The 24,775-nt window shown below is 42.5% G+C and overlaps 3 protein-coding genes across 5 annotated transcripts; 1 reads left to right on the top strand and 2 right to left on the bottom strand.

The window, feature by feature from the left end:
• Positions 1–427: 427 nt before the first annotated feature.
• kctd2 (potassium channel tetramerization domain containing 2) lies at positions 428–8,029 on the bottom strand. Of its 2 annotated transcripts, XR_006027204.1 has the most exons (7): positions 7,375–8,029; positions 6,892–7,000; positions 6,615–6,706; positions 6,092–6,187; positions 4,745–4,870; positions 4,003–4,244; positions 428–3,762 (listed from the first exon to the last, which is right to left on the bottom strand). XR_006027204.1 is itself a non-coding variant. In XM_042083272.1 (6 exons), the coding sequence occupies exons 1-6, from the start codon at positions 7,717–7,719 to the stop codon at positions 4,215–4,217; spliced, it is 798 nt and encodes a 265-aa protein (XP_041939206.1). In that variant the 5' UTR covers positions 7,720–8,029; the 3' UTR covers positions 428–4,214. The 2 variants fall into 2 exon arrangements, 1 of the variants encoding a protein (XP_041939206.1); XM_042083272.1 differs by having other exon boundaries at positions 428–4,244.
• Positions 8,030–8,409: 380 nt separating this feature from the next.
• On the bottom strand, positions 8,410–14,505 carry hexdc (hexosaminidase (glycosyl hydrolase family 20, catalytic domain) containing). Of its 2 annotated transcripts, XM_042083690.1 has the most exons (13): positions 14,079–14,505; positions 13,831–13,946; positions 13,582–13,669; positions 13,339–13,503; positions 12,747–12,930; positions 12,554–12,625; positions 12,240–12,438; positions 11,876–11,958; positions 11,178–11,256; positions 9,992–10,087; positions 9,742–9,831; positions 9,418–9,476; positions 8,898–8,987 (listed from the first exon to the last, which is right to left on the bottom strand). In XM_042083690.1, the coding sequence occupies exons 1-12, from the start codon at positions 14,241–14,243 to the stop codon at positions 9,434–9,436; spliced, it is 1,380 nt and encodes a 459-aa protein (XP_041939624.1). In that variant the 5' UTR covers positions 14,244–14,505; the 3' UTR covers positions 8,898–8,987; positions 9,418–9,433. The 2 variants fall into 2 exon arrangements, with proteins under 2 accessions (XP_041939623.1, XP_041939624.1); XM_042083689.1 differs by lacking the exon at positions 9,418–9,476 and having other exon boundaries at positions 8,410–8,987; positions 14,079–14,502.
• Positions 14,506–19,536: 5,031 nt separating this feature from the next.
• On the top strand, positions 19,537–23,499 carry LOC121700778. The gene is made up of 8 exons (XM_042083984.1): positions 19,537–19,664; positions 20,020–20,108; positions 20,207–20,243; positions 20,666–21,448; positions 21,659–21,767; positions 22,886–22,963; positions 23,069–23,096; positions 23,210–23,499. The coding sequence occupies exons 1-6, from the start codon at positions 19,620–19,622 to the stop codon at positions 22,960–22,962; spliced, it is 1,140 nt and encodes a 379-aa protein (XP_041939918.1). The 5' UTR covers positions 19,537–19,619; the 3' UTR covers position 22,963; positions 23,069–23,096; positions 23,210–23,499.
• Positions 23,500–24,775: the final 1,276 nt, after the last annotated feature.

Raw genomic sequence — 24,775 nt, forward strand, 5'->3', positions numbered from 1 at the left:
GTCCCTGACAAAGTTTGCTACAAAATATGAAATTGTCTTATATGGCGAAAAAATGCTACAGTATCAGTATTTGCCCAATTGATCTGCTGATACGTTACATCAATACGTCAAAACACTTTACTATTAATTAACCGCCAAACACTATGTGTTCAACACAATAGGCCTACATTTGACAAAGAAACAACAATCCTTTAAAAAAAATCCTAGTGTCAAAGTTTGCGAACATGACTATTGTGGTATTAGCCTACATATACATACATATAACATAAGCATCTAACAGAAAAAAAGGCTATACAACTACATGATTAACAAGTTTTATGTGTTGCGATTATGAGGGGTCCTTGGAGAATTTTCCACTCCATGAGGGGTCCCCGGCCCACAAAAGTTTGAGAACCCCTACTCAATGCTGAATGAAGAGGCACTCACATTTTTAAAACACAAACACAGTTTATGATAAAAATCAGACTTTGATATTGTTGTAGTTGCCATCTTAACGTTAAAAGTATCATCAGAAGACAAATTGAAAAGAAAAAAAAATGAAAGGACAATCTCACCGAGACTAGTCGGCTCTGCAACACTGAACTCCACGGTCTCCAAACGGACAGAATTCACATTTGACATCAATACTGATCAAAACTCAACACGCTCAAAACAACTGTATTTAATGAATTCTCACTTATGTTCGCAATGCTTGTTGGGAGAGAGTATGTATATAAAAGCATGCAGATGTTACTGACAAATCCTGTGGCAGACTCCAAATCATTCCCTCTTCTATTCTATGAATGGATTTTGCGATCAGTCAAACATTTAAATGTCACAGCAATGACCTACCGCCCCTGTCCACAACATGTCACTAGATGCCACACAAGACATCCAGTGTCTACATCCCATCACCATGAGGGCAAAACTTCAACCAGGACTGTGATAGCTATTAGCCTTCAGAAGCCAGCATGTGTTGTATAATTAACTGGACTGGACTAACAAAGGATTTGGAGAAAGGCTTTTTTTAGGGGACAAGAGTTGCAGAGCAATTCCACATTTAACACCAGGTCTTGCCTTTCCAGCATCGGTCTTATTCCATGCACCATTTAGACTTGACAGTGATACAAAGGCCACACATATCCCAGAACACAACATTAGATTCTCTAACACAATGCATGCTCTCAGGGTTCTCGTGCCAAATATTAGATCATTACTGTTTTTTTTTTTTATAAATCCCCAGAGTTTGTAAGATAGTACATATTATAATTACGTTCATCACAGAGAAAACAGTACTTTTTTGCCTTGACATCTTTTTGTTTAACATCAAACAACTTAAACGTGGGGTGGGGGGGTGGAGGTGGAGGGGGATTTTAAAGACATGTCGGTGCTCAGTGATGTTTGTAAATGCTCCATGTCTTACTGTGTGGCACAAAACAAACCAAATAAAAACACAGTACTCAATGGCATCTGTCAGACGCCTAGTACAGGTACTGTCAGTGGCCTTGCTCTGCATTCAAGAGTATGTCAGATGTTGCGTAGATACAGGGCAAGAGCCATTAATATTTCTTTACAAGGAGATGGTCTTTTTTCAGTTGTTTCAGGCCTGAATGTGTGGTGCTAGGAAACACTAGCCTTGAATGATTATGCATATCTTCCCATACTAAACAGAGAGAAGGGGGCAGTGAAAGCCTTAACATGCAGGAGGTGAGTGGGGGTGGGGGGGTTAGAGTGTTCAAGGGGGAACACAGAATAGGAGTCAGTAACAGTGGCAAAAAGATCTGACCATCTTGACTAAACACACAGAAACAAGGGCAAACAGGTGGGCTGTGGCCATCCCATCATATTGTATACGATCCAGGGGACCTCAGTCCCCATGCGCTTTAACACAAGAGCCCTCTCTGCTTGGACAATAAGGGAAGTAAACTGTGCACAACGCTGGGCCAAAGGCACAACACTGGACAAACAAATATGCATGCACGCACGCAAAAATGCACACACACACACACACACACAGACGTCAGGGCACTGACACAGAACCCTACAGTTCAGCCAAAAACACTGCACTCCCTGTCACCCCTACACAAACACTCTACACGGGAGGAGAGAAAACATCAACAAACCTGAAATCTGATACCAAAAGAACTACGGAGAGCTGAAAACCAAAAAACAAGGAGTGTGACTGAACAATAACAGACAAGTCCAAGTTTCATTTTGGTGCTATCGGATACAACCCATCGGCCGCTTCACTGACTGAGAAAGAAAACACGGGAATTGAAACGATCCCAAAAACATATGAAATGGTATGACGTCTCAGTCCACTGTTCTGCAGACCAGAGTGGCCTTGAAGAAGCCTGATAGTGGGGGTGAGTTAAGTGAAATGATATGTGTGCAGATTATTATTATATTATAACCTGCTTTCCAGCTTCAGGGGCCACTTCAGCCTGAACTGGTTTTGTTCTAGTATGGACATAGACTTCCTATAAAGAGATCCCCTGTTCAGGCCATGACATTTCAGTTCTGTGTAAAAACGGCACAAGAAAATAAGACAATGGGGGGTTTCAGTACAAACAGAAACAAGAGAAACCTGGAGCAGGATCAAACGACAGGGATAACGGTGAGAACTCCTCTGCTAGGTGAGAAACGATATGTCGAGAACCAAAATATTCATATCTTCACATCTAAAAACAGGCTTAAAATGACTGGGTAAACAAGGCAAGATGAAAGGTGCCACAAGGTTGAAGAAGCTTATTTTTGTCACAGAATGTGTCGACGAGAGATACAAGACAAACTCACACCTTCATGAGTAACTGTTGGGTGTGCGGGGATACGCTGCCTGTTCTCCCACTATACATAGAATAACTCATTTTGATACACATTAATATGACCACTATGGTACAGATATCAACAGTTACGTTGCATTCAATCTTTTACACTGTATGTATATTTATGTGTTATCAATAATATCATTTTCTTGTTATAATAAATCTCACATGCCTCACAATTGCACATATTTTTGTTTTTCCGGTTGTTTCCGTGTGATTCACTCAGTGCCATACTGAAATGTCCAGGGGTGATGTGGTTTTTAAGCGGACGACGTCGTCACTGGAGACGTCTGATGCTGACCTGAGTGAAGGAGAAACATGAGACGCTTCCTTCTTGTTTTCTTCCGCTCTCTCTTTTTCATGGTCGACGTTGAAGAGTGTCCAGCAGCACAAGGAGGGACCGCCGACAAGGAGGCATCTCCCCCTTGGTGGGTTTTCTTTTTCCAGGGCGAAGTAAAGAAGTAAAAGTCCCTCGAAAGCCTTTTCGTCTGTGGGACAGACGGCTGTGTGTTTGCTAGTGTGTGGGGCAGTCGGTCATCCGTGTCCATGCCCGTCCTCAGGAGGACGTAATGGTGTTGGTGAAAAAGGGGGTGCGGGGGTGGAGGAAGGGAATGGCAGTGGAGAGTAGAGGCAAGGGGTGTGTCAAGGGGTGAAGGGCACTCGCTATATTATCACATGTATCACATGTTCGTCCTCCATCCCAGACACACACACGCGCGCACACACACACGCACGCACGCACACACACACACACACACAGGGCCACACTCGACACCAGAGGAAGTGGTGGTAGAATATGTCAGTTATATCCACTTTGTCATGTCTGGTGAGAGTGAAGCCGTGTAGCTTGTGATACAAACGATACGTAATCTTTGTACTGGAACCGTTTTATGTACTTTGCTTGGACTGAGATGGATTCAGCTAGCGGTCACATATCGATCAACGTTTGTTTGTTTGTCTGTGTGTGTGTGCGTGCGCGTGTGTGGAGGATATCTGCCTGTGAATACATATGTTTGCGTGCATGTACATGTGTGTGTGTGTGTGTGTGTGTGTGTACATGAGTATATGTGTACATACGTGTGCGCTTAGTGGTGTTTAGTGCTGATGGTGGTGGTAACTAATGTCAGCAGATGTTGCAGCACTGCAGAGAGGGGGGGCATAGCTCAGCCCCACCACGGAAAGGCACAAGGGGGTGGACGTGTGTGTGTGTGTGTGTGTGTGTGTGTGTGTGTGTGTGTGTGTGTGTGTGTGTGTGAGTGTGTGTGTGAAAGTATGCGTGTAAGGGGGAGGGAGGGTGTAGAGGAGGCCTTAGGGCATGCATGGAGGCAGGGAGAACTAATGGCCCACCAGAGGGGCAACGTGATGGTGGTGGGGGGAGGGGGGGGGGGGGGGGTGCCTACACGTCACTCCTCACATCCGAGAGCCCCTCTCTTGGAGAATCTGTACAAGGAAAGGTAAGTAAACACAGTCAAATTCAGTCCAAATACAGTGCATAAAGTCTCCCTTGGTTGATGGAATGCAAGATGCATGAATCAGATCGCAGGCAGAACACAGTCTCTACTGAGGGAGCAAATAAGATCACTTTTGTTTTGTCTTTCACAGTTTATCACCCTTTCACCACCACGTCTCACTCTTGGTAAACTAGATTCAATCAGTCCTCGATTCTGAAGAAAGGTTGTTGATATCTGAGCTCAATAGTCAATCAAATTCCCCTCATGAAGAAATGTGTTGCTGGCTGCAGTAGTGATCCAAAGCACTTTGTTTATTTCCCCATTTACAGTCGGGACTGTGCACAAGCAGTCTTATTTTTCATTTTTAGAATTCCACTGAATTTGATGAAATGTGTGAAGGATTATAATCATGGTCTGCAGCTTTAGCCACAGATTATAAAGCCCCCCCCCCCCCCCCCCCACCACCACAATGCCCATGTGTGAGCTCACCTTAGCCTTCTCCGTAGGTTCGATGACAATGCCATTGGTAGAGTTATTGAGTTCGCGCGACACCACACACAGGAACTCTGCCTGGTCCTCGTTGCCATAGTTGTAGGATGAGCCGATGCTTATGAGCTGGGAAAAGGGAAAAAGACACATTTGCAGACGTGTGAAGTGAAGAAGAGAGAGAGAGAGAGAGAGAGAGAGAGAGAGAGAGAGAGAGAGAGAGAGAGAGAGAGAGAGAGAGAGAGAGAGAGAGAGAGAAAGGAAAAACACTCGCCCAGAGAAAAGAACAAGCGAAAGTCTGTATATGCGCCGTCATCACAAATACTTGGGTGTTCCAGATGAACGATAGTTTCATGCTTAAGACATCAGAGAAACAAGATCTAATCTCACGGTTTTCACTCTGACATTCATTTCCAATGTAGTGACTCAACCAGCAGATGCCAACAAAGTGCAATCTACACCAGCTATACACAGCAACTATAATTTAAACAACAATGTCTGGCATCACACTGCCTGATTATACTCTGCAGTGGAATTGCCATGCTGTCTGACCTCACTCCACAGCAGATTTCCTCAGTCTACAGCCATGAAAGTAGCCATATTTGACATTATAATTCCTTCTGCATGGAGGGGGTTGGAACCCTGCATAAAACTCACACAATCTTATTTTGTTGAGTTTCATTTTAAGCGAAGAAAATAATACACACGCATTTTTTACGGAATATTATTGCAAGGTGTAAACAGCAATTTCCTTAGATCACTTGGCCATCATTGTCATTCAAAACACAATTAAATACTCCATGCAGCCTCCCTGACCCAAGTGAAGTCTTAAGGTCCACACGTGAAGGACACCTCTCAATCCTTTTCTTTTACTGATAACTTCTCAGTCCCACACAATGAATTTGAAGTTCAGCGACACATTCTACCTCCCATCTGTTGATTTCCAATCACATGATCCATAGCGACAGTGACAAATGACTGCATTATACCTAAAAAACATGTAATCTCTGACTGAGGCCCAGGTTCATTTAACTTCAGACGTAGAAGGCACCTGTTTAAACCGGCATTTTCAACAGTGATGTGCATTTAAAAAAATTGTGTAATCATTGTAGTCTACTCTTTGATACTTAAAGTAAAATATTAACTCAGTATAATTTTAATATAACTTGTTTGCCTTAAAGAATTTTCTTGATTTAAACATTCTTTATGGTCAGAGAGTGAGGACATGTGAGATCATTACTAGGTAATCTAGTTTACCTCTCCGCCTGCCACAGCACTACCCAGGTCAGAGGTCGACAGAGGGATGTGCCCTTTTGGCAAAGGACATTCTGTGATGAGGGGGACCCTTACCTGTTCAAACTTCCAGCCGTCTGACATGGTGGAGACCATCTGAGTCAGCTCTTCCTCTTGACACTGCAGCACCCTGTACACATGCTTCACGGGGCCCTGAGAAAAAGCCAACCAGTGGCCCCACACACACACACACACACACACACACACACACACACACACACACACACACACACACACACACACACACACACACACACACACACACACACACACAGTGACAGGATTGAATGAAATATTCATACGACAGCAAAAACGTGGCTACATCTAGTGACTCACTGTTGAATATCTTTAAAATCACTCACCAAATTACAATTAATAATTTCAACTAAGTAAAACAAACAAACAGTAACTGAGGCAAATAAAAATGGTTATTTGAAAACAAAATCTAATACTTTTCCAGCCCACTACCACACACTAATTCACTAACTAGACTGATCTCATTGTCATAAATACCCATAAAATATCAGTCATACCGGTACCAAAAATACCCTGTGAGGAACAAGAATAGCCTGCTGTGCACCTGTGACGTCCTGTTCTCGTTGTCTCGTATCCTCTCCTTGACCAGTCTCACCAGGGATGCAATGTTATAGAACTCGGCCTCCTCCAGCACACCTGCAAGAGCCACCGCTACAGCTTAGACACTCCCCTCAAGCTCTCAGGTGAGTTACCTAAGGTAAACCCACCACGGCTGCCAGTAATTACAGTCATTTGCCTGCCCCCCCCCCCCGCTACTTATCGTCACACAGGCCCGTGTTTATCTTGGGAGTATAGTTACAGCACCGGATCACTGGGCTCACCTTCCTCCGCCAGGTTCTTGTTGATGATCAGCTTTCCGTGCCGTAGGTAATTCAAGATGGGGCCAAAGTATGTTGGGTCCCTGTCTATTAGGTAGGCTCCTGTCTCATCCTAAATGGAGAGAGGATAGCAGTGTTCAGTAGACAGTAGAGCCATTTACCCACACCATTCCCATCAATTATTGGTTTCTCCTTAGGCCTAGTTTTTTTTTACAGGCTACTGGACACACACTGCATGGGAGTTTGGGAGTATTATAAGTTGTGGAACATAAGGTATACCTCACAGGTCCATGCATACATTAAAGAACAGTTGCATTATTTACAACAATGTGAAAATATTAATTGAATTAAATTAGGCAGTGTTTAAGTTGCCAACATATTTCCAGAGGCACGGAGTAACATGCCCATTGAAATAAAATTCGCCATGTATACTTGTAAAATTAGTTGTACTAGAAACTCAACAGGAAAGCTGGCTCTCAAACTTACCTTGTCAGAGTCCAAATCTGGATCGTCTTGGCATAATCGAGAGAGGAACGATTTAGGTTCTCTACACAATGTCTGTTTTGTAGTGACAAAGTAGGTTCCACCGACATTAAGCCTGACCCATCGGGACCCCGGTTTCTCTGACTGATCTGACGGAGAAGTAGGGCTACTCTTCATGGGAAACCCAAACACTGCTCTGGAACTGGACACCCCTGGACTGGACATGCCGCTCCGAGGGGGAATCACGAGAGTGGGCGAGGGGAGCCTTACCGAGCCGCGAATTTCACGGTGTTCTGATTGTTCTAAGATGCCAGTCCCACTTGGCTCCACAACGTGTAACTCCGCCATACTTCTGAGATATAAAAAGTCACAGTTTCGCACGGCAGGACACGAATTATTCTCTTCCACAAAATTGTAAACAGAGGCTAGCTAACTGGCTGTCGTTTCCTTTACAAGGTGGCAGTTCGTGGGGCGTTGCTGCACGCATCAGATTAGATTTGCACCAAATAGCATACACAGGGCCGAATTTGAGATATGTAAATACCACAAGTACGAGGCGGCATTGCTTAAAAACCTTACAAAGACTAAATTAATCTCTCTTGTTTATTCAAACGACCTATATATGGCCATAAACATTACGGGAAGAAGAACGCTCATAATCATTTCCAGGTCAGGATTTGGTAATCATTTCACAGTAAAAGTCCTTTACAACAGCACAGCTGCAAATGAGTTAACCTGTAGTTATTTTGAATCTCAAGACATTTGTATTATTGTTGTTTCTATTAGCCTACCTTTTTTGTTTATGTAACAAAATAGTTGAATATTTTCCCCATGCCCATATGAAAACAATGTTGTTATTGTATCCTGTTCCAACACTATGATTGCTAATATTGCATAGCCTAATTGCATTCTGATGCAGTACAATTTTGAGTAGATTGCATATTGCATTTACTGCATAATTGTATCTTGTATAGCTCCAACACAATTTGGAGCTGTAATGCCATAATGGTGTAGGATAACAATAAAGGCCCAAACCTCTGTCATTTTCATGTTAGGATTTTATTATTGTAAAACAAAATTAGAAACACAAGGAAATAGAAATGAGCATCATAGACTTCCTGTGCCTAATGATCTATTTATTTTTTACATGTCTTTTCGCACACTTTCAATACATCAAATTCAATAAGAGGTTTCTGATCTAGCATTTTACTCTAATAATTTAATTTGAACTGACCTGATCTAGCATTTTATTCTAATAATTTAATTTGAATCCATCATGTACTGTAGGCGCACAGTATATTCCAGCCGTGTGAACTTTAGTGCAAAAAACAGATCGACTGAAGCGCCATCTTGTGGTCCCAACTGTCATTTCTCTGTAGAGTTCAAATCAACAATGACTGCATCACAGATCTCCTTTCTACCACCCACTAGGTGGCACTGGTGCATGCAGCCCCATGTTCTCCATTGCAAGTTGCAAGTCCTTCAGTAAGCTGTGGAGAGGAGCCACCACGCTACTGATGTGCTGCTCCACCCACTCGTCTACGGTGGCCTGGGGGTACAGCTGGACCATCTCCTGCTTCACTTCCTCCACTTTGGGTTCCACAGCCTGGAGCAACCTTTTGGCAGGGGAAGTGAGAAAAGGCTCAACTGGTCAGTATGCAGAAGGCAGATGCCAAAACTATTTATCAAAACAACTGGTCAGCATCTGGCCCACCAAATAGATGTACTGTAAATCAGCAGTGCTGTTCCAGTGACATGCATGTGTCGTTAAAGTTAAAAGTTAAAGTTCACTGATATTTAGCAGACACTTTTATTCAAAGTGACACAGACTTGCAATACCGGGGATCGAACCCGTGTTGACCGACTGTCAGTCTGTATGTCGTGCTTGTGGAATAAACCATTAATTAAGTTATGAGCATTTTGCTAATTATTTGAAAATAATCGCAAACTATATTTATGATGGATTACTAAATTAGACTAGGCTGGTTAGCACCAGACCTTATCTTAATTAAAATGAGACAGTGAGTCTGGACAAGGTTCATTCACCTCCCATTTCCGACAGTCACCAACAGACGTCATCAAAATACCTCTGCAATTGGATAGACCTAAAACCAATCAGAGATTAAGAAGATGACATACTGTATGCTGCAGAGCAACGGAAAAAAACATCTCAACAAACTGCTTTGAGGTCATCATGTTAAGCCCCATTCAACGGTTGTGATTGGTGTCCAGGTTTTAGTAACATTAGAAATGGGAGTGAATGGCCTCTTTGCCAGATGGACTTGCAGAGCCAATTCAAATTTCTTTAAGGTTTGTCTGGGTTTTCCCAGGCTAAAATTAGACAGTGTAAAACAAATCTGAAAATCTTACGTCATCACTTGAATCTGTATCTGCTGAGCAATAAGTGGGCTTGTAATTTTCCTCTGTCTGTGATAGGGGGTAAACCAGCCTCTTACATACCTATAGAAAAAAAAACATTACCCCAAGTGAAAACATTATGGGAAAGATACAGTAAGCTTGTACTACTCAATTCAATATCACATATTTGTCACCCCTGCTCTGAAATGTAAATGTTTCATAATCTACATGTCTGGTCACTAGATGAACCAGTATCACTCACATGTTGTTTTCAAATAGCTGGAGATCTTCTGACTGCAGAAGTGTTGTTAATTCCACCATCACTACAGCAAGCTTCTGGCCAGGAAAAGATGGAGTGCTTCCAGGGGATAAGATAAATAAAACAAAACAATTAGCAGCCATGCTCATCTCAGACATCACACACAGGCTCTATTTTAGCAATCTAAAACGCCTGGTCAGAGACGTAAGGTTAAAGGCATTTAGGGTGTGTCCAGTCCACATTCACTAATTTAACAGCGGAATTTTGGCGTATTCTCTCACACAAACTCACGTCACAGACGTACGTCACCGCCCATTTGGAGGTGCAAACACTCAGATTTTTGGTTACCATCAGTTAACTTCAAAACAGGCATTTTACTTTGGATAGACAATAGCAATGCATCATAGGAGTGATTAACGTCAAAAAATCTAGACTGCAGTAACTCAACATGACACCTCCGATAGGTTTAGTGTTCTAAAGACGTCAAATAGCCTGTTATCATTACCAAATTGATAGCCAAGGAGCCAGAAGTAAACACGCATGTATGGCTATAAAAACTGTGCCTTCATTTTACAACTAAACAACAACTGAAAATACTTTTATAACCCTTGAGCCAGCTCCTTACTATGTGATCTCAATGGCAATGCAGCGTTTGCACCTCCAACAGCATGGCACACCTGGTTACCTCCCAAAAACTCCCTTAAACGCCCACAAATACCCGTATGTTTGTGGGAATTAATTGTTCAAAAGGGTTGTTGTTATGTTTCTTAAGCAGTCAAGGGTGTGTTTTGGGCGTAACATCCTTTAAACCAATGAGAAAGTGTAAAATCAAACAGTGTGTTGGTATTTTGACAGTCAGTGCATCTGAAGGGATCTGCTTGCACAATTCTACTAATACTTGCTTTACTACAACCTGTGAGTGACTAGCAGAGTGTAGCCACATGCATTTGCACTCGCCTATTATTTGAACTCATAGGCAAATTGAAACTAACTTCACATGGTCTCATGGCAATGACAAAACAGTTCTACACTCACTTATTTACTTTCACTATAGACTGACCCCAAGGGGTTACAATCAAAAACATAGCCTGAAAAAAGCAAAACTTACCAAATGTTCAAATGACTGAATAAAAATTGGCGCCAGGTTGTGCAGAGTGCACGATTAAGCCCATTATCTACGGCCCCTTACCTGCCTATATCCTCTACCTCTGTGGAGGAGCTTCCCAGGACCTCAGTCACTCTGGTCTGAGCTTCCTGTGAGAAGCTACCTGCAGCAGACACACAGCTTAGAACAGGAAGCAAGAGAGTAAACACAAAACAAGCTACCTGCAGCAGACACAGCTTAGAACAGGAAGCATGACAGTTAACTCAAAATAAGTACAGTAATTTCCTGTGTATTAGCGGCATTGTGTATAAGCCGCAGAACAGTGTTTTATGCAAAAAAAAGAGAAACAAAACCATATTAATACCATATTAACTGCCCCTATGTATTAACCTCATAGCTGAAGATATTTTGCAAAATCAATGTAAGTCGCGGCTAATAATTGGTAAATTACGGTAACACATTAACAAGTTGGTACTGTTACTATGACTATTTTAAAAGGCAAACATGAACATGTGTTACTTTTACAGTCTGTTTGATTCTGCTGCCTTGTGGCTGTACAGAACGTAACTTGGTTTTTGAAAAGTGCTTTATAAATAAAGACTAATATTATTATTATTTCCTCATTGTCAATCAATAAAACTTTTAACATCAAACATGAAACAATTCCCATATCAATGTGTATATACTAGCTCTGATTCAGCCGCAACTAAGCACAACAGCACCTGAGTTTTAATAAATCCAAATCCCTCTCTTCATTATGTAAAATGTTGAGTGAAACTGACCGTGGATCAATGTCTGTAAACAAGAGGCCAGAGAAGGAATGGCCAGGGGCATCAGCTCACAGAGGACTGACAGGTGGTCATACCTGTAAAATATGCAGGGCATCGTCAATTCAGTACACACTGACTGCCCTTCTTTAGAGCAAGCTGTTATCAAGCCTTGAGTTATAATAACATTGAAAATGTTGCACATGTAATGACACCTAAATGTATGGTTGTGGCTACTTGGCAGACAAATAAACACTTGTGCTGACACTAAAAATAACTAACAGAGAGCAAAATGGTGTTGAGTCATCCTGAGTATAATGCAACATTATTATTATTATTATTGGCAGTTACCTCAAACTGCTTTGCTGAAATGGCATACCTTTGCCAGCCTGTGAGGGCGATGCCTTGTAGCTGGACACCAGCAGACAGGGCTGACGACACTCCTAGCCACTGCAGGTGGTTGTCCACATGCCTCTGTGTGGAGGGAACACAGGTGTGAACGCTGGTCGAGCCTTTAAAAGAGCTGGCCATCCACTGCTTATGTAGCCCGGCTGAACTGTACTTTTCCATTAAAAGCACTGGAGAAAGAGATTAAGAGGTTTCAGTTTAACATGCAATATTAGTATTAGTAGAGGAAGTAAAAAGTGTTTGCTCCCTTCAGATAAAATGCATTGTCTCACAAAAGTTATTTACCTGTATTTTCCACATCCAAAACAGGGCTGTAGTCCCATATCATAGGCTGGAGAAGTCCCACAAGACCACTGTCTGAAGGCAAAAAATATAAGGCTATTTTAAGACTTGCTGTCATTGTTCTGTAGCTCTTTGAGTTCACTATATGGCAACTTCAGACACCCTACAAAGGCAGCAGCTTCATCTCTTGAGTTACCTTTCAGTGTCTCCAGACTCATTCCCCGCAGCATGTCGTCCCACATGATCAGATGGAGGTTTGGGTGTTGTTGCTGCACCGCCTTCGCAATTTTAGTCACATGACTGAGGAAGAGCTGGTGCACACTGCGGTTTGGCGCACCCAGCCACTCTCTGGACTCCTCTCCCTGACCAAGCAGATACACCTGGTGGGGGTTACATTTGGGTGACCGTTTCTGTGGTGGATATCAGAGCCTACGCAGACAGATGGGTTTTGAGCTCATCACCCCTGAAGTATTAGACATTAGTTTGTATAGGTTGCTTAGTGCTTACAAATATTTGCAACATGTAAGATCAATAGAATACTCAATAGAATTGTAATTGAAAATTGCAACTGCAATTATATCACTAACTCTAGTCCTCTATTCTAGAAAATACTGTAACTGACCTCCATACAGTAAACTAACCTTAATATAAGTATGGCACAAGATCAATATTTCCACCGCTCACTCTGATGAATTGGCACACTAATCCTTTATGCTCCAAAGATAATCAAAACCAAAGGGAAGTTCAGCTATGATTCCATAAATCCATATGATGCCCACAGCCTCTACCTCATCTGCCCCGAGGTGAAGGGCACTGCTCTCAGGGTGAAGTTCCATAACCTGGCGTAGCATCTCCAGCACCAGCTGCACCCCGCGCTCTTTGTGGGGGTTTAGGGTGCCAAGGCAGTGCCCCACCTCACGCAGCTCCCGGAACACACCATGCTTCAAGACAAACTGAGGAGAGAGACTTTTCAGTGATCACCATATTCAAACACTCTGTGGTGGAAGACTGCTGAAGACTGACTCACCCACCTCCAGATGTCCAAAGGTCTGGACCAGGGGAATGACCTCCAAGTTCCTGGATTTGGCAGTATTTTGCAAAGAGGAAATCTCTTCCCGGCTGCAGCAAAGACAGAAAAGTGAATACTGATGATATGTTTCTGACTTGATCTTGCAAAATGCAAGAGGTAAAATAAAAAGTAGACCTCTGCTCTTAGCAATTGTATGCTGATCGACGTCCTATATGACTGTGGTGATATTAGACTTCCACTTTGTAATCACCTGTATGGAGGGTGTGCTGAAGCTTGGAGGATCTTCACCTCTTCCTCGTAGGGAAACATGTCCTCATATTCAATTAGTAACCCGTTCGCACCGAGGTCAGCAAATAAGTGAATAAGCTGTTGACATTGATGCATTTTCAAATTGGTGTGATGTCTTATCGTGTTACGCTATATTTAAGATAATACTGACATTAACAAACAGTAGCTAGGATGGGTAGCCTTTCTTACATTAAAAAGTTATTTTCATACCTTCAGCAAATACTCAAATTTGGGAGGAGCCCCTTTCAGGTCCAAATGAACAAATTTCTTCTCAATCGTGGATAAAGCCATGACGCCTGCGACGTAATGTTGCCGGAGATACAGTCTACTTTCCTTCACAAGAATCCAGCTGATCTGGCAAGCATCAAAATGCATTCATCCTCACCTCACGTATACAGCCAGACGTAGCCTGTCACATAGCCTGTTCCGTGGTAGTAGGCTAGCCTACGTTCTCTGGAAGTGCACCCGGGGTAACTTTGTCCAGTTTGATTAAAAATAAAAGTCCGAGGTGTCTCTCAAAACAGAAGCGTTAGGCTATTATGACTCAATGAATGTAATTCAAGCAACCAAGCGTTGTTTGCCAACTGACAAAAAAATAATAGGAAGAGTGTATTTAAACATTTTAGCTAAGTCAGTATCTTCCCCGCGTGACAGCAGCCAGCAGACCTGCATCGCTTGTCAACATGCAAAGCAATGCGACTGTGTGACTAACTAGTCAACGCTACTGGTACCCGATGGTTTAGATCTGGGCAGTTCCAGCGTTATGGATGTGACAATTGGACTCATATTGGTAAACAAAATGCCTTAAAGTGGGGGCAAAATTAGTATCAGTGAATTAATTTGCATACATAATGTAACCTCTGTCCTCTGAATACTGAGAAATCCTCAAATTGCATATAATCAATTTCATCCTAAGAATACAAGCCATTTTATCAGCGTTATGGATGTGACATGAAATGGACACACTTTTGTGAGATTACAGGTTTTCTACAAACTCTGTGAATTTTGAAGGAAACTGCCGAAACTATGATATATGTAGCATGAAGGAGACTTGAATGAACACAAAAAGTGTGTTTTTGAAACTATGCGTCATTTTCGTAATGCATTATGTAGGAAAAACTGGCGTTATGGATGTGGTGACGTGTCTGAACCAGTCCTCGACAAACTACATAAAACACATAATTAAGTGAATTTTGATATGAAACAATAAATATTAATCATGAAAAACTAGCAATGAAAGTATTGCTTCCTCAGTGCACAATAGGATCCACAGGAAGAATCAGGACAACAAGTCATTTAAAATATAAAAAAGGAATTCATTTTTTTCTTTTACAATTTTCATCAATTTTGGTCAGTGATTCCCGGGTTACTGAAACACCAGGGATGATACTTGGTGGCCACTCCCCTAAATAACTAGCCCTACCTGAACCGTTGCACCCAAGATGACAAAATATTTATGGTATGTTAGTCTCAAGAGCCCGCATTAACCTAACCCATACCCACTCATTTGTGATTTGCACACATAAAGTACATGCACGCGCACGTGCATGCACACACACACACACACACACACACGCACGCATGCACAGTCGCACACATACAGACAGACAAGCACACACACACATAAACACATACAGACAGGCAAGCACACACACACACATGAATGCAGACACATAAACACACACACAGGCACGCATACGCATGTGCGCATGCAAACACATGCATGCACAGTTGCACACACACACACACACACACACATAAACACACAAACACAGGCACGCATACGCACATGCACACACACAGACGCAGACACACTCTTATAAACAAAAGCAAACTCACATATACACTCATTTACATGCACATGAGTTGCAGGAGTAGGAGATGGAGACAAATTGACAAGCGTGATTTATTTTTGCAAAGAGAATATGCAGGACTGAGAGGCGGTCATATTTTGTACCGCTATGCGGTACATCTAGTTTATTGCTGCCGTTACTCATGTCACTCTGTGGGTATTAGCTACAGAGGACCTGACACTTCAAATGCTGGCATATAGCGTCATTTAAAATGAAACTGTGTTAAAGGAATTATTCGGAGTAAAATGTACTTTAGATCAATTTACGGATGATTGGGAGTACATTGAGTTGACATCCAAATCATGTCATTCGGATGTGTTTTCAGAAAGTTCGATGTTACCATTTTTAGTCAAAACTCGTTAGCAGGGGCGCAGCTACCCATTTTTTGAGGGGTATGCAATAACAAATTGGCGCCCCCCCCCCCCCCCAAAAAAAAAAAAATTACACTATTAGTTAAATTATTATTTTTTTAAGAAATTCTGCCAATTTGAACTTGAAGTATTGTTAAATGATGCATTGTCATTTTAAGAGAGTCTAAACGGTTCTCATAACGTCCTTTTGCCAGTTGTTGCTCACGAAGGATGAGGCTGATCCAACTCTAGCCTTTTGCCACATTATCAGCACAATATTAAGCTATTGATATTAGGATTGTTAGGAAATGGAAATATGTAATGAGTTGTTGCTAGAGTGACATTTCTGTTTGCAGTTTGCCATTAAAAGTTCAATATGAGCATGGTAGCCACCTATATTAATGGAATAGGTCATGTTTTAATCGGCATATGCTTAGCAAACGCTAGTTAGTCTGTTAACGTGAATATTTGCAAGCCTCCAAGCAGACGTCACACTTTAAATCCTACCTGTTGCTTTTCACCATTTACTTATTTAACTACTGTCGCCCTTGACATACCATCTCATTTTCCCTCTTTCTTTTTCTATGTTTAGCCCCGACAGCTTTTTTTGCTGTATCCATCTTTTTTCATAGACGGCAACTTACTACTCCCTGCTCACTCAGCGCTCACGGTGCCCCCACTCCCTTTTCTATGTCAAAATTCTATGATGGAATCTTATAAGATAGGGCGCCTACTCTAGCCTGTTAGTCCTCTAAAATGTTATTTAACATTGAGGAAATTCAGAAATGATTTAGAAACGTATAACAGTAGCTACATATAGAATATACCAAATATATTATTATTATTATTATTATTATTATTATTACCATCGCTTTGGCGCCCCCACGGTGCTGCGCCCCTATGCGCCGCATATAGCGCATACCCACTTTTTGCGCCACTGCTCGTTAGCCTGGAAGTGACGCGGGCTTGTCATTTCTGCTACAAAACGCTATTTTTATACCTCTTCTACAGTTCCAAACAACATACACTTACGTGGTAGTGAGTAGAGGGTCCCTAAAGCCAAACCGAAGTATCCCGAGGTCTTTATGTGGTCGGATAGAGAGTCCAGAATGAATTTCATCAAGCCAGTACCTTTCCGGAAATGTTGCCATCTTTGCTGGCCGCGGTGACGAAATTGTGAATTTCCAGAGCGTGTTACTCCACACTCAGCAATCGACTCCTACGACTTTCCCCTGAAGGTGGCAGCAAAGATGGCAACATTTCCGGAAAGGTACTAGCTTGATGAAATTCATTCTGGACTCTCTATCCGACCACATAAAGACCTAGGGATACTTCGGTTTGGCTTTAAGGACCCTCTACTCACTACCACGTAAGTGTAATGTTGTTTGGAACTGTAGAAGAGGTATAAAAAGTTAGCGGCGAAATGACATGCCCGTGTCACTTCCAGGCTAACGAGTTTTGACTAAAAAATGGTAACATCGAACTTTCTCAAAACACATCCAAATGACATGATTTGGATGTCAACTCAACGTATGTACTCCCAATCATCCTTAAATTGATCTAAAGTGCATTTTACTCCGGATAATTTCTTTAAGCAGACGTGAACGGCAAGCTGAACAGATCTGCAACAGAAGGAGGTTGCTATGTTAACTCCAGCTGCAAAGTCAACCATCTTTACCAGCTAGCTGCTAACACGATACTCCATTACTGTACAACAGTATGAAGGGAAGATAATCGCTCAGATTTTCAGATTTTTATTAGGCCACTTGAAAATAGGCTATGGCTAGGCTAATCACTGGAGGTATTTTAATATTATGTTTGTTTTGCTAATGCTTAGGCAGGCCTCCCTGTGGTTTTGATCAACCTAATAATCTTTGAAATTTGTCAATTGTAAACACTAAGGTGAAATGCATTGAAACTGACATGCCACCAGAACAGATGTTTTATCGGCTTTGAGGTATAATAAAGTCTCCAGTCTTGTAAATTTACATAATGTAACGCCCATAACGTCACATCCATAACGCAGCAATAAAGGTTTTAAAAGTAAGAAAGGGGCACAATTTGGTCATCACACCATTGATATAAATCAGCTTTGCACAGACACTATGGACATTGTCGCATCAACACTGTATGTGTAGCATAAACATTTCCTATAAAACGTTATGGATGTAACATGGCCATGGAACTTGCTGACTTAAAAACAAAAGCCTTACAAATGTAAGAGTTATGCTCTTAAAGGCAAGCTGAGCATAGACATTGCTCTACCATTCCCTTGTCAATGTGGAATTTGTCAAATGACACAATTTGTCCATTTATCCACTTTTTAAATATGTATAATATTACCATGTGAAAAATGTTGTTTCTGGTATGGTTGCACACCATATGTATGATGTGAAAAGAGTGTCATTCTCCATCAAATTCAATCAGATCAGTTACAAACAATAAAATATAGACCTAAATGAAGATTTTAACAACAGTTCTATTTGCGTATGCACAACTTTTTTTTCCATGGTAAGGATGACCTTTGCATGGAATTGCCCATCTACAGAGGTAGGCCTAATTCGGTGGCGTCTCCTTCTTCTGCTAGCCTAGCCTACTACTAACTTTTGCAAACAAATAATCAAATAAAAAAAAAATGCAGTTAGATGCACATTTTTGAACATCTGAATAAGACATTTCGCTACAAAACAATGCAGACTATAAACGCTCCTGAGATTCTAGAGGGTAACCAATGAATAGGCCTAATAGCCTACTGATACTACATGAAAAATGTGGCTAATTGGCCAAAGAACATTGTTGACCCTTGATACGGGGCCGGGAGTAATTATCGTGGGTCTGCCGTTACACTCATTTAGGCTAAACAAGTTGCAAGAGTAGGATGGGCCGGATGGAGGAAATTTATGAGCGTGATTTATTTTTGCGGAGAGAATGTAGGCCTACGTGCAGGACTGAGCGACAGTCATAGGCTATCTAGTTACAAACTTTTTTTTAATGTGTAGCCTACCATTTAAATCCCCATTAAATGTTGCTTTTTTAGTTTATTTGTACATTTCACTTGAACTATTGCCTACTTTTGATTTTGATACAGTTTTATTGTAATCTCGGCATCACTGACAATAAGGACACCCTCAATGAACTTCGGAGAATATATTGAATGAATGAATGAATGACTGAATGAATGAATGAGTGAATGAATGAAAACAAGAATAGCATTAGTGTATGAATCTGTGTCCTTAACGTGTCCTAAAATACTCTGATTTGTATCACATGGCATTTTGCTTTAGTTTATTATTTAGCCTAAATAGACCTAGGGCCTTCATTCACAAAATGTCCAGAGTGAAGTCAAACAGACTTGATAAGATCTTAGAGCGGAGAGTTCACTGGCCGCTGTTGTCATGACATTTAAATGGCGTGCTTTATGACATCACTCTTCCAGCTCTGTGACGTAAGGTAAAGTGAAAAATAGTAGCATTAAAGCAAGTGTAGCCTCCTGTATTTACTCACTTCACTTCGTATCACTGCATGCATTTTAAGTCATTTTATGAACGATGGATACCTCGGGGAATTTCATCTCGAGAACTCGACAAATTGGGGTATGTAGCGTAGATGTCGTTACTAAAAAGAATACAACTTTTTCATCTGTTTGAAAATGGTTTGATCTGCAAGGCTTAGGTGCGCCACTTCACTGTCTATGGTTCGCTGCACTGACTAGGCTCGACGAGGCGAAACGTAGCCTATCAAGTAATGCAACCAGTCAGATCATTCCGAGATTAGGCCTAGGGCTACATGAAACAATCTTTACTGCTTAAATCCGATGTGGGTTCATTGCGCAATTTAGGGGGGCAATGTTTTATCGCCCATTGTAGATGCGACTATGGCTAATGACCACAAATTGAATATGCAGGCAGTTAAATATCGCTAATTGTAACATGGGCATTGTCTTTCCAGGAGATTGTGCGTCAATGTTTTGACGATATTCCAGATGTGGACATCTGTAGAATCAATGTGCTTTCTTTCACCCAGCAGTTTCCTGCAGAGTGAGTCAGCTTTAGATATTCACTAATGAGTTTATCTAATCAGTAGGCCTATACCATCATGTGTCTAATGTGCTGGCTATATATGCTTTGTGTTTCAGGGAGCTGGAAATGATAAGAGCAGCTTTCATTGTTGCAGTAAGTCTAAATGTTGACTTGTATATGGCTTTTTAGAAGTCTACTTCTTAGTTTGTGTGTTTGAGAAAAAAAAAATTCTAATACTGGACCAAAACCTTATAGTCTACAAATGAAGCAGGCCTACCTTTAAAAATCCGATAGACTGTGCACTATCTATAGATTGTTTCATTAAGGTTTGTGGAATTTGGTTTCAGTACAGTGTGCCAAAGTCTGCATCACAATTCATACAATAAACATAACACATAATTTAGACACAGAATATACTATAAATAGAAACATAATTAGATATAGCATGACAGTATGGCATGTATGATAGATGAGGAGAGAGGGTAGCATGCTAGGTTAGGGTAGGCTAGGCATAGAGGCCGAGGTATGTCCGTGATGTGTTGAATCAGTCAATGATTTTTATGATCTGGCTCTAGTTCACTGATGAGGAGCTGGACTGGGCCATGGAGCGGCTCATCAGGTGCATTGCGTTCCTCACCCTGGACTTCGTCATGCCTGCTCTGAGGGTGTGCGTGAGGATGGAACCCTGTCCGAAACCAGTTCCCGCTGCTCCACGGCGCCACCCTGTGCTGCAGGTGCAGCCTGCTCCTGGCAGTGAGGGGGCCCCCGATGGACTCCAGGCAAGAGGCGACTGGTGGCCGCAGACTGCGGAGAACAGTGAGAGGGCCGTCGATGGACCCCAAGCAGGAGGAGACTGGTGGCTGGAGAACACGGAGCGCCTCTTGCTAGCCAGCACACCACATCCTCACTTCCTGGTCGCCAAGAGACAGGGGAAAAACAGACGAACTCGCATCAGAGTGGAAAAATGTGTGACTGCTAAGGCATTGGAGATAACGTCAGTGTTCCTGGCGATCGCTCCTGGGTATGCCATCTGGGACAGGTTCTTGTATGCCAGTTCTCAGGACTATTGCAAGTCCCTGAGAACTAACCGTCATCGGTCTCCGAGAAGAGAAGCCTACCTGGACCTGATCGAGGGCACAGCAGACCTGCTGATTGACATGAGGCGATGTCAGAGGCAGTCCAGCACAGACGGTGTGGTATGTGGATTTGCTTACTTCAGGACGCTGATCATAGAGCATTTCATTTTAGAGTCCTCCAGATGCTTACTGGAGAGACTCATGAATGCTCCGAGCCACTTACAACTGGAATACAGCTCCAGAGTATGGCCAGAAATGGAGGAGGTGCCAATCCTTCCACAGGTACACAACAGATTACCATATATTATAATGAGAATCTTCTCAATATTATTTAGAACACTGGTCTATAATAGATGACACCATCATAAGAAACTCACTATTATTGTTGATAAACAAGAACTCTCTGCATATCCATATATCAAGTAAATTTGGTTAAGATCTATTAAACATTACAACCCACCAGTGTGAACTAAATCTTAACCGTTATCACAGGGCTCTGGGCCAGACAGAGAGTTGGTGATGGCGCTACTCACCAAGGCCATCTCTGAGAATGTGGCTGCCTTTCTGGATGAGGCGGTGGAGAGGATAAACAGACAGAGAGGTGATATGCGACTTGTTGCTTTCTTCATCATTATAGATCTCATGGTCATTTCTTATCTGCAAAACCAAATGTAAAAAGAGATTAATTGTTGCCAGGCTAGACAGAAGTTCTAGCATTAGTGATTTGGCAGCATGCATCGCTGTCCAGATTTGATGTTTAGAATATCAGCTGGTTCTGCTCATCTCTCCAAGACTCAGATGGACTGAAATTTGAGCAGTCAGACACAGTCAGCATCCGTAGAGGCTGCATCAGAACAAGCAGTAGCAGCAGCAGCAGAAGCAGCAGCAGCAGCATTAGTAGAAGCAGCAGCAGAAGCAGCATCATCAGCAGCAGAGCTGAAAGCCGCAGCAGCAGCATTAGTAGAAGCCGCAGCAGAAGCCGCAGCAGCAGCATTAGTAGAATCCGCAGCAGAAGCAGCAGCAATAGTATTAGTAGAAGCAGCAGTATCAGCAGCATTAGTAGGAGCAGCAGCAGAAGCAGCATCATCAGCAGCAGAGCTGAAAGCAGCAGCAGCAGCATTAGTAGAAGCAGCAGCAGAAGCAGCATCATCAGCAGCAGAGCTGAAAGCCGCAGCAGCAGCATTAGTAGAAGCCGCAGCAGAAGCAGCAGCAATATTATTAGTAGAAGCAGCAGTATCAGCAGCATTAGTAGAAGCAGCAGCAGCAGCAGCATTAGTAGAAGCAGCATCATCAGCAGCAGAGCTGAAAGCCGCAGCAGCAGTGTCACCATTAGTATCAGCAGGTCTCCCAGTAGCTCAACCTGCTATCCCAACACTCCTCTCTCTGAGAGATCAAGGGAGTCCTCCTGCCTTGCCGTCATGTCCGAGGAGGCTGTTGCAGCCATTGCTATGAGTTCTAATGAGGTAAACCAAGGGTCTTTCACTAGCCATCTGTATACTAGGTGAGGTTATTTTAATGGGCAAGGCTGGCGTCCCTCCATTCCCCCCTGAAGTAAAGATATGTAGTTGTGCTTATCTTTCTCAGTGAGAGACTGAGATAGCCAAAACATGCTTTGCACCAGTCAACCTGATCATGTCAGAAATGGTCTTGGCATGTGTTGCGATACTAGTATACAGTAGTAATGAAAGTGTGTTCTTTCCCCGTTGGTCAATTGATCAGGCCTCAGCACATGTGAAGTCCTCGGCTGTGAAGGCTACTCGGCGCCGAAGGGTTTTCACACTCCGCTGGAAATCTAAAGTAAGCAAACATTTAACATTGTCACTTTTGTCATGCATCATTCATATGTCTATTGCTGCAACACCATGGTAACTACCATCTTCTCTCCATCTCTTCACCGTCTAGAGATCTGTTGCTCCTGCTCCAGCACCAGGTAGGTCTCACCTGCAGCATTTTCTCTCCAGTCAGACCGTATTATTCAGTCTGACTGTTGAGGTTTCGTCATGAGAGATAGGCCTGTCTCATGTGATGTGCTCTCTATTGCAGTGGAGGAGAGACCAGTGGAGGAGAGACCTGCTGCCAAAGAGAGGAGCAGGAGGCCATCACTGAGGTCTCGCATCGCCTCAGCGTTCTCCGGGCTCCTCTCTTGCTGCAAAGGCCAGGAGTGAAATCTGCCCATGTTTCGCTTGGGACAGAAAATTCAAGGCCCTAGAAGGCCCTAGAACTGCAAAGGGCACAACGCGATGTCTAGTAGGCTAACTGGTCTACACACCTTAATGCACACCTGCACAGGGCCCAAAGGTGTGTAGTGACAAAATAAAATCTCTTCCATCAGACACATGAACAGTGTTGTGAGTGTTTGTGTGGATCTGCCACTAATTGGCTCTCAATAAACTCTGGAAGCAAATAATCTTGGTGTTTATTTCTCTGTTACTTCCCAGGTGTGACTCTTTCCCAACACCTTCCCATTGTTAGTAATGTCCAAGTACCCAGAAACTATTATATTAGCCTTGTGACTGCCCTGTGGTAGGGTTTGGACTGGGGGGTACTCCTCTCTCTGTGTGTAGGACACTAGGTTCTTTCTCTGTTTAGTTAGAGATGCAGGTGAATTGTCTCTGTGAAGTCAGCCTCTCTCTCTAAAGCCTGTTTCCTGATTGATCAACCTCCTGCCTGAATCTCCATGTATGTATCTTTACTTTAGTGCAGAAAATGACCATCAAAATGCTGGAAGCAGCTGTTATCGTTAGCAGCAGACAACAGGCATTCTCTAGTGGCATCTCTGTCACCATTGGCTCAATGCAGTCTCATATAGTACTGTAATCAATATGACTGAAATGGCTATTTGGTCAAATTCTCTTGCCCTTGATAATTGTGTCGCCAAGACCGATTGTGTTGGTCTTGCCTTTGATAATTGGGTCAAGTTACCTTGTGCTTGTTTGTGTGTAATAACAGCAGTATCTTGCACTGAAGAGCAAACTGGATTGATTCATATGAAGACGAGTAACTATTTTCACTGATAGTACTCACCAATGGCTTACGAAGACTATGTCACTGTGCAGCCATCTGCTGGGCAAGGCATGAATTGTGAAGGATGGTTTTGACCATAGATTATACTTAAAGGAGAATTCCGGTGTGATATTGACCTAAAGTGTATTGAAACATGATACCGAGTGTGAACGTATGTCTCATAGCCCATCTCGGCTTGTCCCCTGCACTCCAAAATCTGGCGCTAGTTAGCCGATGCTACCAACAGCTTCTTCAATAGTGGTGCTTCGGCATCGGGGTAGCCATGAAGTTTAACGTTTGCAGCCATCTTGAATTGAGTCACGATAAGTCGAGCAACGAGTAAGAATGAACAGGTATGATAAGGGATCAGATTCCAAAAATAATTCAGTGGAAATGCATGGATTCCAGTTTCTTCCAGTAGCAGCAACTGGAATCCATGCATTTCCACTGAATTATTTTTGGAATCTGATCCCTTATCATACCTGTTCATTCTTACTCATCGCTCGACTTATCGTGACTAAATTCAAGATGGCTGCAAACGCTAAACTTAGTGAAGATACTGTCTGTATAAATCGTCTTGTAAGTAAACTACCAGTGCTTTTTCAA

Source organism: Alosa sapidissima, chromosome 24, assembly GCF_018492685.1.
Source record: "Alosa sapidissima isolate fAloSap1 chromosome 24, fAloSap1.pri, whole genome shotgun sequence".
Taxonomy (NCBI): domain Eukaryota; kingdom Metazoa; phylum Chordata; class Actinopteri; order Clupeiformes; family Clupeidae; genus Alosa; species Alosa sapidissima.